The sequence below is a fragment of the Lissotriton helveticus genome, chromosome 6 (genome assembly GCF_964261635.1).
Source record: "Lissotriton helveticus chromosome 6, aLisHel1.1, whole genome shotgun sequence".
Lineage (NCBI taxonomy): Eukaryota > Metazoa > Chordata > Amphibia > Caudata > Salamandridae > Lissotriton > Lissotriton helveticus.
In genome coordinates, this window is record NC_136067.1 from 1,464,596,434 (window position 1) to 1,464,609,650 (window position 13,217).

The 13,217-nt window shown below is 40.8% G+C and overlaps 1 protein-coding gene across 2 annotated transcripts in view; it reads left to right on the top strand.

Moving 5' to 3' along the window:
- LOC144763557 (MFS-type transporter SLC18B1-like) overlaps positions 1-13,217 on the top strand; it is a 664,439-nt gene that overhangs the window by 73,032 nt on the left and 578,190 nt on the right. For both annotated transcript variants that reach the window (XM_078649273.1, XM_078649272.1), the window contains 2 exons: positions 9,520-9,659; positions 9,799-9,894. In XM_078649273.1, the coding sequence (XP_078505399.1) occupies positions 9,520-9,659; positions 9,799-9,894 (236 nt within the window). The remainder of the gene's footprint in view (positions 1-9,519; positions 9,660-9,798; positions 9,895-13,217) is intronic.

Consider the following 13,217-nt stretch of genomic DNA (forward strand, 5'->3'; position numbering starts at 1 on the left):
TTAGTTGCCAAGGATTATGGTTGGTTAAATACAGAATATACTCAAAATAGATTTACTTAGTCAACATGTTTCTGCCATAAGGGTGGTTGTTTACCAAGGCATTCGTCAGGACTAAACCCCGGCGGTATGGGCTCTCTAATCACCCACCCTAACCTGGGGACGTGAAAGTGAAAAAAGTGAAAAAAGTGCTCATCTTCGGGGTCCGGTTTCGAGGCTACAACTAGGTTTCCGGCGGTTCGAGAGCACCGAGGGCGATGTGCCAGGTTCGCTCCGATCCCCTCCCGTGACCCATGGTGCCATTAGCGCCCATTTTGAAAGTGCTGTTACACTCCAAAATTTAAGGAGTTTTTTGGAATGAGTAACTTACTCTTCCCCCTTTTTTAAGCACTTTTTTCACTTTTTTCACTTTCACGTCCCCAGGTTAGGGTGGGTGATTAGAGAGCCCATACCGCCGGGGTTTAGTCCTGACGAATGCCTTGGTAAACAACCACCCTTATGGCAGAAACATGTTGACTAAGTAAATCTATTTTGAGTATATTCTGTATTTAACCAACCATAATCCTTGGCAACTAAATCCAGACACTTAATACTCTTTGTGCCTTAGGGATCACTCATTAAATTTTGTTTTGGATACCCTTTTTAAGGCACTTTTAAATTAATTCACTGTAATCTAGAGCACGCCCTCCCCACACAACCCGCTCCGCAGTCTATCTGGCGTCGTAGCACACCAAAGAGGCACTCGGCCTCTTTGGTGGGGCCCGATGATGAAGCATGACACTGACTAGGTCGGTGTGTGAGGGCTTTCTTCATCACCCAAATTGGGTGTGCTAACCTTATTTCTGACTCCGTTTCGTGTGGTCCTTAAAAATCCCTGAAAGTTTGATCAGAGATTGTTCTGACCTCTCTCTTTTTGTTTATGTGTGCTTATGTAATGTAACATTGAAACACACACTGTGAAATGTGAACATTTGATTGGAATCGCATTTGAGAGTGAGTTGGATATATAAAGGCCCGAAATGCATTGGAGCAACATTTTGGGAATTACCACATTGACCACATTGATGAAACAAAGGGATAAAGAAATGAATTGAACATATAATGCTAACATTCTATGAACAATAAACGAACATACTTCAAAATACAGTGGAGTCTGTCTTTGTGACGAACCCTAGTGGCGTGCCCTAAGCAGGGATGTGCACATAATTTATGAACACACTTCATTTGATGAGTATTTGTTATCCATCTCATTTCTAGAGCCTTGTTAAGTATAGTTTCCAAAGTTGAGATCAACTGTTTTGTGGAATCTTGATCCAATGCAAAATAAGTAGTAAAGTCCATAATGTGTTCTTCAACCTTCCGGGTGTAAAAAGTCTTGTCCATTATAACAATAGCTCCTCCCTTGTCTGCTTTTTGTATCATGATCCGTGAATCTTGAGCTAGGAGATTTAATATGTTCCTTTCATGTATAGTGAAATTAGTTTTTTTCGAACTTTTTATTTTTATTTTTTGTAAATCATTTTTAACTAAGTTCTCAAATGCATCCAGCACTTTGTGAGATGTTGGAGCTTGGAATGTGGACTTCCGTTTGAACTCAATGAATTCTGGTTTGGGTCGTTCCATCTCGGTAGTTTTCAGATTTGAAAAGAAATAACGTAAACGTAAAATCCTCATAAATTTGAAGAAAGCTACTTCATTCTCCAGAGCATTCGTTTGACAGGTAGGTACATACCCCAATCCTGTGTTTAGGGTTTTAGTTTGGTGAGCGGTTAATTCAATGGATAAAATATTGACAATTAGGTTATTCTCTGGCTCCTCAGGTTTTTCTTTTGCTTCTCCTGGTTTTCCTGCTGGTTTTCCTGGTGGTTGGCTTGTGTCCATTTCCTGGGCTAAAAATGACTTAGAAGTAGATGCAGCTGCTTGCACTGCCAGTTCCCCTACTGTTTCCACTCATGCTATTTCAATTCTTTTTTCAACCAATGGAGGTGGTCTGTTAACATTTGTATCACTCTCTGTAGCCACACTTTCCTCAGATGATGTATTTGTATTTCTCTTAAAGAATACTCTTCTTTGGTCGTAATCTTCTGCCCAACTATGTACCTCGTTGAGTTTGTAGTCCAAGGTGTCTCTTTTGTGCTTTCTTAACTTTCCTTCCTACAGTTCTTTTGAGTATGCATCCAATTTGTTATTCATATCTTCTAATACTTTATTATTATGTATATGTACACTACCAGTGCAAGAAGGGTGTTTTACTACCTTAACATTGTGAATAGAAATATTCATGTCACTGAGTATATAGTCTTCACTTATGTACTTTTATTATATATGTATCTGTATTTTTATTTTTATTTTAGTTGATTTACTTTTTATTCACAGTGTTTCTTGGTTTGGTCTTTATGTCGTTTCACGCAACGTGGCAATAGTAGTATTTGATCATGTTTTTATAGATCTGTCTTTTTTTAAGAAAGACAGGGTAGTTTCTTTTTAAGTAAGGAACTTGCTTGTCAACCTGATTTGTATCTAAGTAGCTTTGAGCCGTTTCGGGATGAACAATCTTTGGAGTTTCTATTTGAACTCGGAGTTGTTTTTATTGCCGTCTTCGGGCTTAGTCTAGCTAGAGAATTACAATTGTTGTAGTACTTCGTATATTGTGTTGTACCGTCGATGCAATCTAACATCTACCCGTGGGATTCATGGCGTCCCAAACGAGACGCGATGTAGATGATCGGTAAATGTGGAGAAGCCACCTGGCTGTTCATAGCGCTTGAGGAGCTAAGACCGTTGCTGAAGGTGGAGTTTATTGTTGCAGGTTTCTGTAACAAATTAGGGAGAATAATAATTTTACGTGGTTTTTGTGGATGTTTGGTATTCAGCGGGACATTGAAAGTTTTTGACTTCACGCCAGCATCCATCCAGGTTTGTTTGTTGCAACGGGTGTGTAAGGAGGATGATTTCATGGTTTTTAGGGTGGCACAGATACTCGGTATTTACATATTTTTTCAGGAGCAGTATCACGTTGTTGTCCACGCAGAGCACAGCCTTCGTGAGTGATGTCATGTTTTGTGTAATTGGTGTTAAAATCACATTCAGGGTGATATCATGGATTATGGTGGAGAGTTTATTTCGTGTGCGCTTTTTTGTTTAGTTTGAGCACTGTTATTAATACATTTTTTCCGTATTTTTTCCAATTATGTTTACAGGGACATCTTTTATATACAATGTAACAAATTGATGAATGTATGTATGCCAGAATTTACATTTTCTCGACATTTTGGTTGTGGAACCTAGGTACAAATTTTTGTATGAAATCTTTAATAGCTTTCTTGTACATTTTCTTGTAAATGTTTTGTCTGTATTTTTCATAGAATCAAGCCCCTGAGGAAGGGCCACGCAGACCCGAAATTCATTTGGCACAGCAAAAGATTTCTTCGTGGGCCCCAACAAGATTGTGTTGTTTTTTTAATAAGCATGAATGTTTTCTAAGATTCACAACAGAATAAATGTTGGATTCAATTGAACCAGAATAAAAAAATAAGTAGTGCTCCTCCTGTCTCCATTTATTTTAAGTAGTTTGCTATACAGCCATACAACGAAAGCTAGAACAGAACCCCCGCTAATTCCTTTTTGTCATCAGGTGTATGTAAAAGGAACTCCAAGCATAGCTAGTTTATAGGCGGACCTAGACTTGAAATCTCACCACATCCAAACTGCGAGGGTTTGCTCATCATTGTTTCCTAACAAATATGCTTTATTAATCCATACTGCCCCCTAGGTGTTTAAGCCAGGTTACTCCTCCGATGGTTTTGGGTAAGGGTTGCTCCAACAAATGCAAACATATTTTTTTGTTTGTATTTCTAAGCAAGTTGTTGTTCATGTTTTATCCTATTTACCCAGCGTATTCAATCGCTAAGACTTGAAATAGGAATGTGTTGCAAACTACGCCTTAGAAAACATTATATGGGTGCTTTTTTCAAACCACCCTGCAGGAAATATTATTGTGTGAATGTTTTTTTTTTTCAAACCACACCATAAGAAATAATTATCATCATTTGGCGACGATCCCAGCTCCATAACAATACTCCCACACCCATAGCTGAAGAAATGTCTTCACCATGGCATCCACAACACTTTCGTCCTAACCCGTCCATATAACACACTTTTGTCGCAGACCATAACTTTCCGGACATTGTCTTGCTGAACCTCATCGTAGTCAGTTGTTTGTGAGCTGCTAGAAGCGCCGGGACGCCCCTTTGCTGGGGCAGCTGAGCGCTATATAAGTCACTATAACATAACACAACATAACATAACATAACATAACTGGTGTTTGGAGAACTACTTCTGCTCCTCAGTCCAATAGATGCCCAAAATAGAAGAACTAGATTGCAACCTAACGATAGGAATGGGCCAAAACATAAACAGGAAATCACCACTATCGAACAACATCCGCTATTAATTTATTTCACCACCCACCTGTGCCCTTATGAATTTCCGCCAATCACAAGGGAATTGCTGCGTGGCTGTAATTTCCTTCATGTTCTGCCTATCGTCACTTTATTTGGGACAATTATTACAACACTAAGTGAGCTTTTATATTGAACTCTTACGATATATAACCTAAACACGACCCTCTCCTTTTGAAAAGTCGCAGCCATGTGTTTCCATTCGCCGGCACACAGTAACTTCCTCTGCTGGGCCGTAAGCTCCGCCCAACGTCTGGCAGCCTTGCCTGACTCCTGTATTTCTTGAGGCAGCGGTTCTGGCCGATCTCGGCGGCTCTTTACAAATGCGGGGTGGGCTACCGCTTCTTAGTGCTTGCAAATGCGGAGTGGGCTCTTGCTTCTAAATACTTGTAAATGAGGGGTGGTCTCACGCTTCTCCATGAGCCAAAATGCGGGCGCATTACATTAAAAACAAGCATTGGTGATGCAATAGAACTTGCATTTACACGAGTCCTGTTGCATTTTAAAAGGGAGTACGGGCGGGGTAAAAAAGGAGCAAACAGGAGTGCAGAGGGTGGTGGTGTCCCCAGAAGTCATGGACTGCGGGAGGCGACGGGGGTGGGGAAGGCAGGGGAACAAAATAGTGTTTACAGTAAAGGGGCCAATAGCCATGGAAGGACACAAATGCCAACATGGCTGTCAGAAGGAGGGACAAACAAGCCTAAAACCAATGGGAAGGCTGTATTTAGGATCTAAGCCAATACAAAAAAATGGGCGGAGAGTGGGCGGAGCTTAAACAAATCTTCCACGCTATAATACATACTGCATGTCTCAACGAGACAGCCCAAGCACTGCCTAGGCGAGACCTAAAAATGTTGGCACGTACGTAGTAGCTTAGTATTGATTAGAGAACTTGGACAATGGTTGGACTTTAGTAGTTTACAGGTTACTTATATGTTTGCTCTCTAGATATTCTAGGTAATAAATAGGTTAATTTATAAACAACCACATACGTTGCAAAATATGTTCACCTTTGATGCAGAGTTTCACCATGGTTGCTGTCTTCATAATTAGAATGTCCTTTCAACTATACAAAGTAGTGTTTTGCCAATATTATAAGTAGTATAACGTTGATTCAGCCATATCATGTCTTAATTTTTTTCTAGAACTGATACGCCTTTACCCTAATTTAAAAAAATATCTAGCCGCATGTCAAGATCACCCCACATGCTTCCATGGTGTACCCTGAGGGTATACCAGACATCCAGGCACTTTGCACTGTACAAGCAAAGCATGGCCTGAGGCTGTAATCTGCATCTAATGTCATCACATGCTATCTGGCTTTGTAGGCATGTGAACAACGTATCACCTCTGGACATGACAATATTGTACTGCTCACAAGCCATGACCTCTAACCATTCCTTGTGCAGAGTAATATTAAAAAGAACTTGTTTCATACAGAACTTAATGGAGTTTCGACTTTTTTGCTGGAAATAACTAGCTAATTGCACAGTGTGCAATTTGTCAACCTTGTAAAGATATACTCCGTGTTGGCCAGGTTAAGATTCTAGCTCATGTCATGACCCAATTGTCACACATATATATTAAGAGGGAGCACTTAACTCAGTGAGTCATCTTTGTGCACTGGTTGCACCATGCTCTTTGTGCAGTTTTCTGTACCTGTTATTTGTAAATATATAGTGCTATGGGCAGGACGAGAACCCAAATTGTCATATTCTAGGATTTTCTAGGTCTGGCTAAAGGCAGGTTTCAATGTTACGAGACCTCATGCCACTAATTCTTCAAATAAGTACACTATAAAGAACTACAGAAAGATACAGAGCGGGCTTTGTGTCATCCCCATTTGGGCACTGGCTTTCATCAAGGCTGTGGAATTTGAAGAATAGTTACATTGTCCCATCTCTCTCCGGTAAGGTTTGAACTGGGCTCACGTTGTTTGTTAGACTGCAAATGCATCAAGATGTGTAACTTGTAATTTCGAGTGTTTTTTGCTGACACAACAAATTTTACTCGGTGACTTATGGCTTTTTTGTTTAGTAAGTGTTGGTGTTTGAATGCCTAAGACTGTCATTAGGGCATATTGCTCTTCTCTAATTGGCCGTGGGTATTTATTTGTTTCATTCTGCTGTGATGATCATGTGGCATTGTGTTTATAACTTTATTTGCTCATAAAGTAAAGATATTGGCACACAGGTTTTCTTAAAATGCAGCAAATGTACTACCTCCTTGTTAAATGTATCTGCAATGCACTATTTGAAGGGTGCATATCTTTTAAGTTCATCACTTACAAAATAAACTTCATCTACTGACTCCTTTTCATGACACTTTGTTGAGGCTAAATCTTGCTTTACCCTGCTAATGCAGTCTGTTCTGCAAGATAGCAGTACGCTCTCCTTCTGAATTGCTTCAGCCCAAGATGTTACTTTATTATGGTATTTCCTTTGTAGGACATCTGAGGGCAGGACCGTATTGGCCGTAGCAGGCACCAGGCTTTTCCCCGGTGGGCCGGAAGAGTGGGGTCGGTTTTGCAGCAGTACTGCAAAATCAGTCCCTTTCAACAAAAGCACCCAGCAGTGCTCTAGCCCTGGCAATTACGTCTACACCCCCCCTTCCTCCTCGGGGGGCTGGTCGGAATTAATTGCCAGGGATGGTTTGTGATCCCAGTCAAGCCCTGTCTGAGGGCAATGCACAAAGTCACCCGACAAATACCAAATACTTCCACTGTCAAATGCCAAACCTATTGACTTTGCCAATGCTTGTCTTTCAGATACCAAGTTCAGCCCCATACGTTCATGGACATTCTCATATAACTCATAATCACACGTGTATAGTCTAATTTGGCCAGTGCCGCTTAATAAGCAAAACCATTGGAGCCTCATATAAATCTTTGTGTACCCTCTTCAGCCTCATGAACTCACCATACTCCATATGTTTAGAAGGGCCTTATATGAGGAGTTGCCATTAAACAAGCACAGAATAAGTGTTAAACTTGGCTTTTTCAGCTGGTTCAACCCCAGACTTTTTGCCTCCTGTTTTTGACCTTGCTTTATATTGGTTTTAGGACTCTGGGCACTTTGCCACTCCTATTCAGTGCTAAAGTGCATATGCTCTCCAAGTAAATTGTGCTTACGGATTGGTGTTTCCATGATTAGCTGATTTGATTTACTACTAAGTCCCTAGTACAGTGCACTGTGTGTGCCCAGGGCATGTCAACCAAATGTTGGTAGTTGGCCTGCAGCACTGATTGTGCCACCCACACTGGCAGCCTCTCAGAGGTGTCTCAGACCTGCCACTGCAGTGTATGCATGCAGATTTCCCTGCCATGTCGACCTGGCAAGTGCACTCACTTACCAGGCCCATACCTTCCCTTTTCTCTATGTAAGGCACCCCTCTGTTTGGTCCAAGGTACCCAAGGGTGGAGTGCAGTGTATGTGAAAGGTAGGACATGTACTGTTGTGTTTTACATGTCCTGATAGTGAAAAACTGCGTATTTCGTTTTTCACTATTGCAAGGCTATCTGTCCCATAGGCTGACATTTGAGTTGCTTTGTAACATCTTACAAGCATAACTTTCCATTGGGACAAGATAGAGAAATGGAGGTTAGGATGAACTCAAGATTTAAAAGTACATCTTTTAGTGAAGATGATTTTTATATTATGTGTTTGAAAATACTACTTTTAGAAAAGTTGGTATTTTCTTGTCTAACCATCCTATTTGCCTCTGCCAGTTTTGTATTCAGTGTCTGGGTTTTACACTGACAGGGACTTGTTTGTGCATTCACACTACACAGACACCAGGGGAAGTTGAGTTGTGTCCTGCCTTTCCTGAGAGACTCATAGCCAGGCTGAATAGACCTGACTGCATTTAGAGTAGTGGGAGGAGTTGTTGCTCGCGCCTGAATGGGCTGTGTCTGTCTTCCACAATGCCTTCTCCACACCCTGGAGTGAGCCTGGCCTCAGCCAGGCAGAACTGGATTGTGTATGCCAGTGGAACTTTGTTTCTGCCAACTTCAGAAGGAAATGTGGTATACATATTTGGGCCCTGACCCCAGAACATTAGATTACTGCTGTACTAAGGAACCTGCCAGAAAGAAGAGCTGAAACAGCTATGAGGAGAGACTACCACTATTCTGTGTGCTTTGCTGGGTTGGCCTGCAGTTGCTGCTTCTGTCTTGAGCAGGAAAAGGACTGGACTTTTCTTTCTGCATTCTAAATATCTCCAAGGGCTTGATGTAGAGCTTGTCTTCTGTTGGAAGGCTCAGGGAAATCAAAGACTTCAACTTCTTCTGGTTACCAGTTTCTGGAACTAGATGTTTCATTTGCCCAGGAGGAAAAGGGTAACCTGACGCTGTCAACGCCACCGCTGCAGGCTCTGTGACCTAAAGGCACTGCAGAGGGCACCGCCATACTTTGCACCACAACCCTGGTCTCACCGATGCCGCCGCCCTATGTCGCCCTATGTCGCCACCGAGCCGCTGCTTGCATCGTGATCTGTGTGCACCACCTCGCTTCACACCGCCACTTGGTATGCCCAACAACTCAGATGCCGCTGTCTGCACCGTGACTTGTGGACACCGTTCTCTCCCTGTGTGGCGGAGGTCATGAGTTCAGCACCTCTGGTGGGCTGCCTGGTAATCCGCCAGGATCTAAATGATTCCAGAAGTATAAATGTATTCACCTAGGGACCTCTGTTCTTTGACCTTCCCTAGCACTTTGAAGTTTCTTAAGGATTTGTGACTTTTGAACTTTAAACTATTATACCTTCTTGATATTTTTTATTCTGTTTTACTTATTAAATGTTTGTTATTTTACTACATTTATGTGGGAATTGTGTAGTTTGATTTCTTGACTTTAGTTTTATTTGGTGCTGTTTTAAATACTTAACACTCACTTTTCTCTTAGAAGGGCCTGTTGATTTGTGTCAGTGCTACTTTTCCCTAAATTCTCATCGGCACCAGCTTTACAAGGTCCTCAAATATTAATCTGTGTGGGAGTTAATACCCTGCCTCCTCCTTTATTGTATTCCAGGATTTCACTTTTTCCAATTTCATTTTTTGTTTCAGACAGTCAAAGACCAGATGAGTTCAAAGAGGAATCTGGAAAGCTTTCAAGAGCACAGATTTTCACCCTGATCTCCTGTGCTTCAATTAACTTTAGTTCAATGATCGTCTACTCTATTTTGGCCCCCTTTTTTCCTCAGGAGGTAGGTGGTTCCTTTTTTTACATCAAGCAGTCCATATGTGCTTAATCATGTAGTGATCTCACACTTGCTCATTGTAAGCCCAACTTGCTCTGCTGTTCATGCTCTTCGTTTTATTGTTTTTATGTGTCCCCCCATGCAGGCTGCGAAGAAAGGTGTTAGCAATACAATAGTTGGATTCATTTTTGGATGCTTTGCTTTATTCAATTTCATATCTTCGTTAGTCCTGGGAAAATATGTAAGTACTTTTCTCAATTGTGGATACAATTTCATGAATGTCTACTCAAAAAATTGTTATAGCTAGCAGAAGTGATTTTGTGCAGTTTATCACTTTCGAACAGACTTTTCACACTCCTTTCAGAGGTTTTTTCCTCATAGTTCTGCCAAGTCCTGCTAAGGAGGTAGGGGAAAGGCAAGGAGTGCACAGTACAGAAAGTAACTTCAGTCTTAGAAACCTCTCTACTTTCTTGTCACGCTGCTGCTTTCATGAGCCTTGAAACTAAGGGTTGCAGAAACAGTTCCAGGGTCAGCAAAGAACAAGCTATGGGTACCACTTGCTGCCCCTTTGGTACTCCTGACTGAAAATTCATGTTTTATCTCTGCTTACCTCCACATTTGTGCTTGCATTTATGAGGAGTTTGTCCCCGTAAACAACTTAATTTACTCATCGACGTTTAAGTTAAGTACATAAATATCTTTGAGAATTTGGCCATTTGTTCATATTATAGGACTTGCTGAATTGAAGTTTTATTGGCTGCTTAGTATAAGTTATCGAAAATGGCAGTTAAGTGCACTTATTCTTTTCTGAATTTGGCTAGGGGAAATTATTTAAATAATGATACAGAAATCACTGGCAAAACCAAACAGTCTGAGGTTTACCGATGTTTGCTAAGCAAGACAATATGAAAGAGTAGGCATAGCCATTTTGCTTTTTGTATGTTTTATTTATCAACAACCAAAAATTCATTTTAGTGGGGTAATATAATATAAAAAAATTCAAAAGGCTGGAAATACATTTTGTAAGCGTTTGTGCGTAAATGTATTTACTGCTACTTTCCACTGGTGCGTTATAGAGGAAATATTCTTAGTATCGTAGAAATGTTCAAAAATATGTTGAAGGACTTGAGAAGAGTTGCCCTATTTTGTTGTAAACATTTGTTAGCTTGAGAAAAGATGTAAGTGTTGTACATAACAGAGAAAACTACTAAATATTTTGTATTAGATACATTGGATCTCCCTTCCTTACTAATGTGCATGATTGTGTATATTACACATACCACCAAGGTGGAGGATTAGGTCTCACATCCTTCTGGTATATCCATGTACATTAAAGGTTGGCAGTAGTCCGAATTGACAGGTACTTCTGCTGTATGGCCCCGCTATGTGACTTTTCTTTGCAGGTATTATAGCGATACTACCATCAGAAGTGCTGTGAATAGTGTAAAGTGTGTGTGCTAATGGGGAAGAAGTGGTCCGCTAAGGCGAAGGAACGCCCCCGCCAGCAGTCTCAAAACGTGAAAAATAAAATGATAATAAAACAGGTTTATTATCTTTTTATTTATCCTCTGAAGGCTGAGTCTTGGGGTGCAGGTCATTGGCGATGGCTGCCCCAGAGTAGTAGTGGTGGACACTGCTATCAGTGCGCATGCCGGTTTGGACTGCTGTCTTAGGACAGCCACACCCTCATGCGCACTGAGCTGTCTCCAACCTGAAGTTGGATCCAGAATGCACAGGCTCCCAGTCTCTCTGGAAACGGAAATCAGGGTCGGTCAGGCCAATAATGACACTGCTCTCAGCAGCTTGAGAGCAGCATCTGGATTAGCCACTGGGAAGTCTGGGAGCCTGTGCCTGCAGAGGACTTGAGCCAGAGAGGAGTGGAAGAGCTGCGATGCGGCCAGTAAGTTATTTGTTTTTTGTTGTGTTATGTTGTCCCCCCACTTCTTTGGTTTGCCACTGGCCGCTGCTGGATCCGATCCTCATTCCCACCATCCTCATGTTGACCGATAAGTAATTCAGGGGCCAAAACTCCTTTGATAATTACGACATCAAAGCCACATTGTGGAGTATAGTGATTATAATTTATGATCACTATACTTCGCAGTGTGTACATGTAGATGGACAATAATTCCCTGTCCATTCTGCAGCTGTTCTGTAAGTCTGTTGCCGTATCTCACGCAACACACATGGGCATCTATTTGTTGATATCAGCCAACAACCTGTGTTCACTTTTTCCAGACAGAGCAGTTATTGTTCTGCTTAAGCAAGCGTATTTTACTCATGTCTTTTGAAAGTTTGCTTCAGTAAACTAACTTACACTATGTTCCAACGCTTATTGATATTTCTTGTTCAGTTATCAATATGGTTTATTAGGGATTCCATTGAATTGTGAAATATTTTCTCAATGAGACCTCATTGGAATATTGTTGACCTATATAGATCCCTTTTGTTTCATATAGGGTTTAAGGTCAGCTCCTGTGCCTTACTACTTGTTAAGTTCATGGTATACGTTTGGTGGTGAATCATGTGTTCTGTTGGATGATGTGAGGAAAGATTGTGTGCCGAAGAGAGAGGGGGGAGATGAGAGGTGAAAGAGAAGCAAGAAACATTGGGAGAGAAATGGAAAACAGAAAGGAAAACAGGGCAGATGAGAATGGGCATAAAATGGAAGAGAAAGAAGGGAAAGGGAGAGGCAGATAGAAGAGAATTGAGAAGACAAGACTTCAGAGATCAATCGGAGAATGTCAAGATGCGTGAGCAGAATTAAGAGAGAGACCGAGTAAAAGTGAGTGACAGAAGTCAGGAAAGAGTATAGTGTGATAGGAATTTGGCTACAGAGCAGAAAGAAGGTAGATTGAAAATAGGAGGAATGGAGAGCAGGAAAGAAGGGAAGGCAGAAGGGGAGAAGTGAAAAGAGTCAATGGGAAGGGAAAGTACAAAGTATACAAACAGAAGAAGAAAGATGGAGGCAAGGAAAATGATGAAATACGATAGTGTATAATCTTCCAGCAAAATAAGTACCCACCATTCAAACAATGCTCTGTGGGAGATAAGCAAGTAATATTATTGAGGTTTAGGCATAATTTCTTATATCTTCTGTGCTCTCATTTTCATTTAGATTTATTTTAATTTATGAAAGATGTTAAAGAGCAAAATGTTGGAGCTTCACTTTACAAGCATATATTTAACAATTAATGTCTTATCACTCTTTATAAATTGTGATTTAAAGAGAAAGAAACTGAGGCAAAGACTCTTACACATATCACTTATGGTGAATGTAGTTTCCTTAATGTGGTACTCTGATCAGGATGGACAGTCCCCTATCCTTCCTTAATAAAATTAAACAAGCGTGACCAGCACACACACTTAATTATTAATATCCAAGTAGTTCTTGACTTTTTACAGCATGGGTTGTGTAGCAATTCATCCACAGGAGTCCTTGTTTCTTTAGAAAACTTATTTATTCAATTCTTCAAAAGATTAAAAGAATTCTCAGTAGCCAAAGCGTTTCGTCTCTATAAAGAGACTTCTTCAGGGCTACACATGACATATAATTTATTCTTA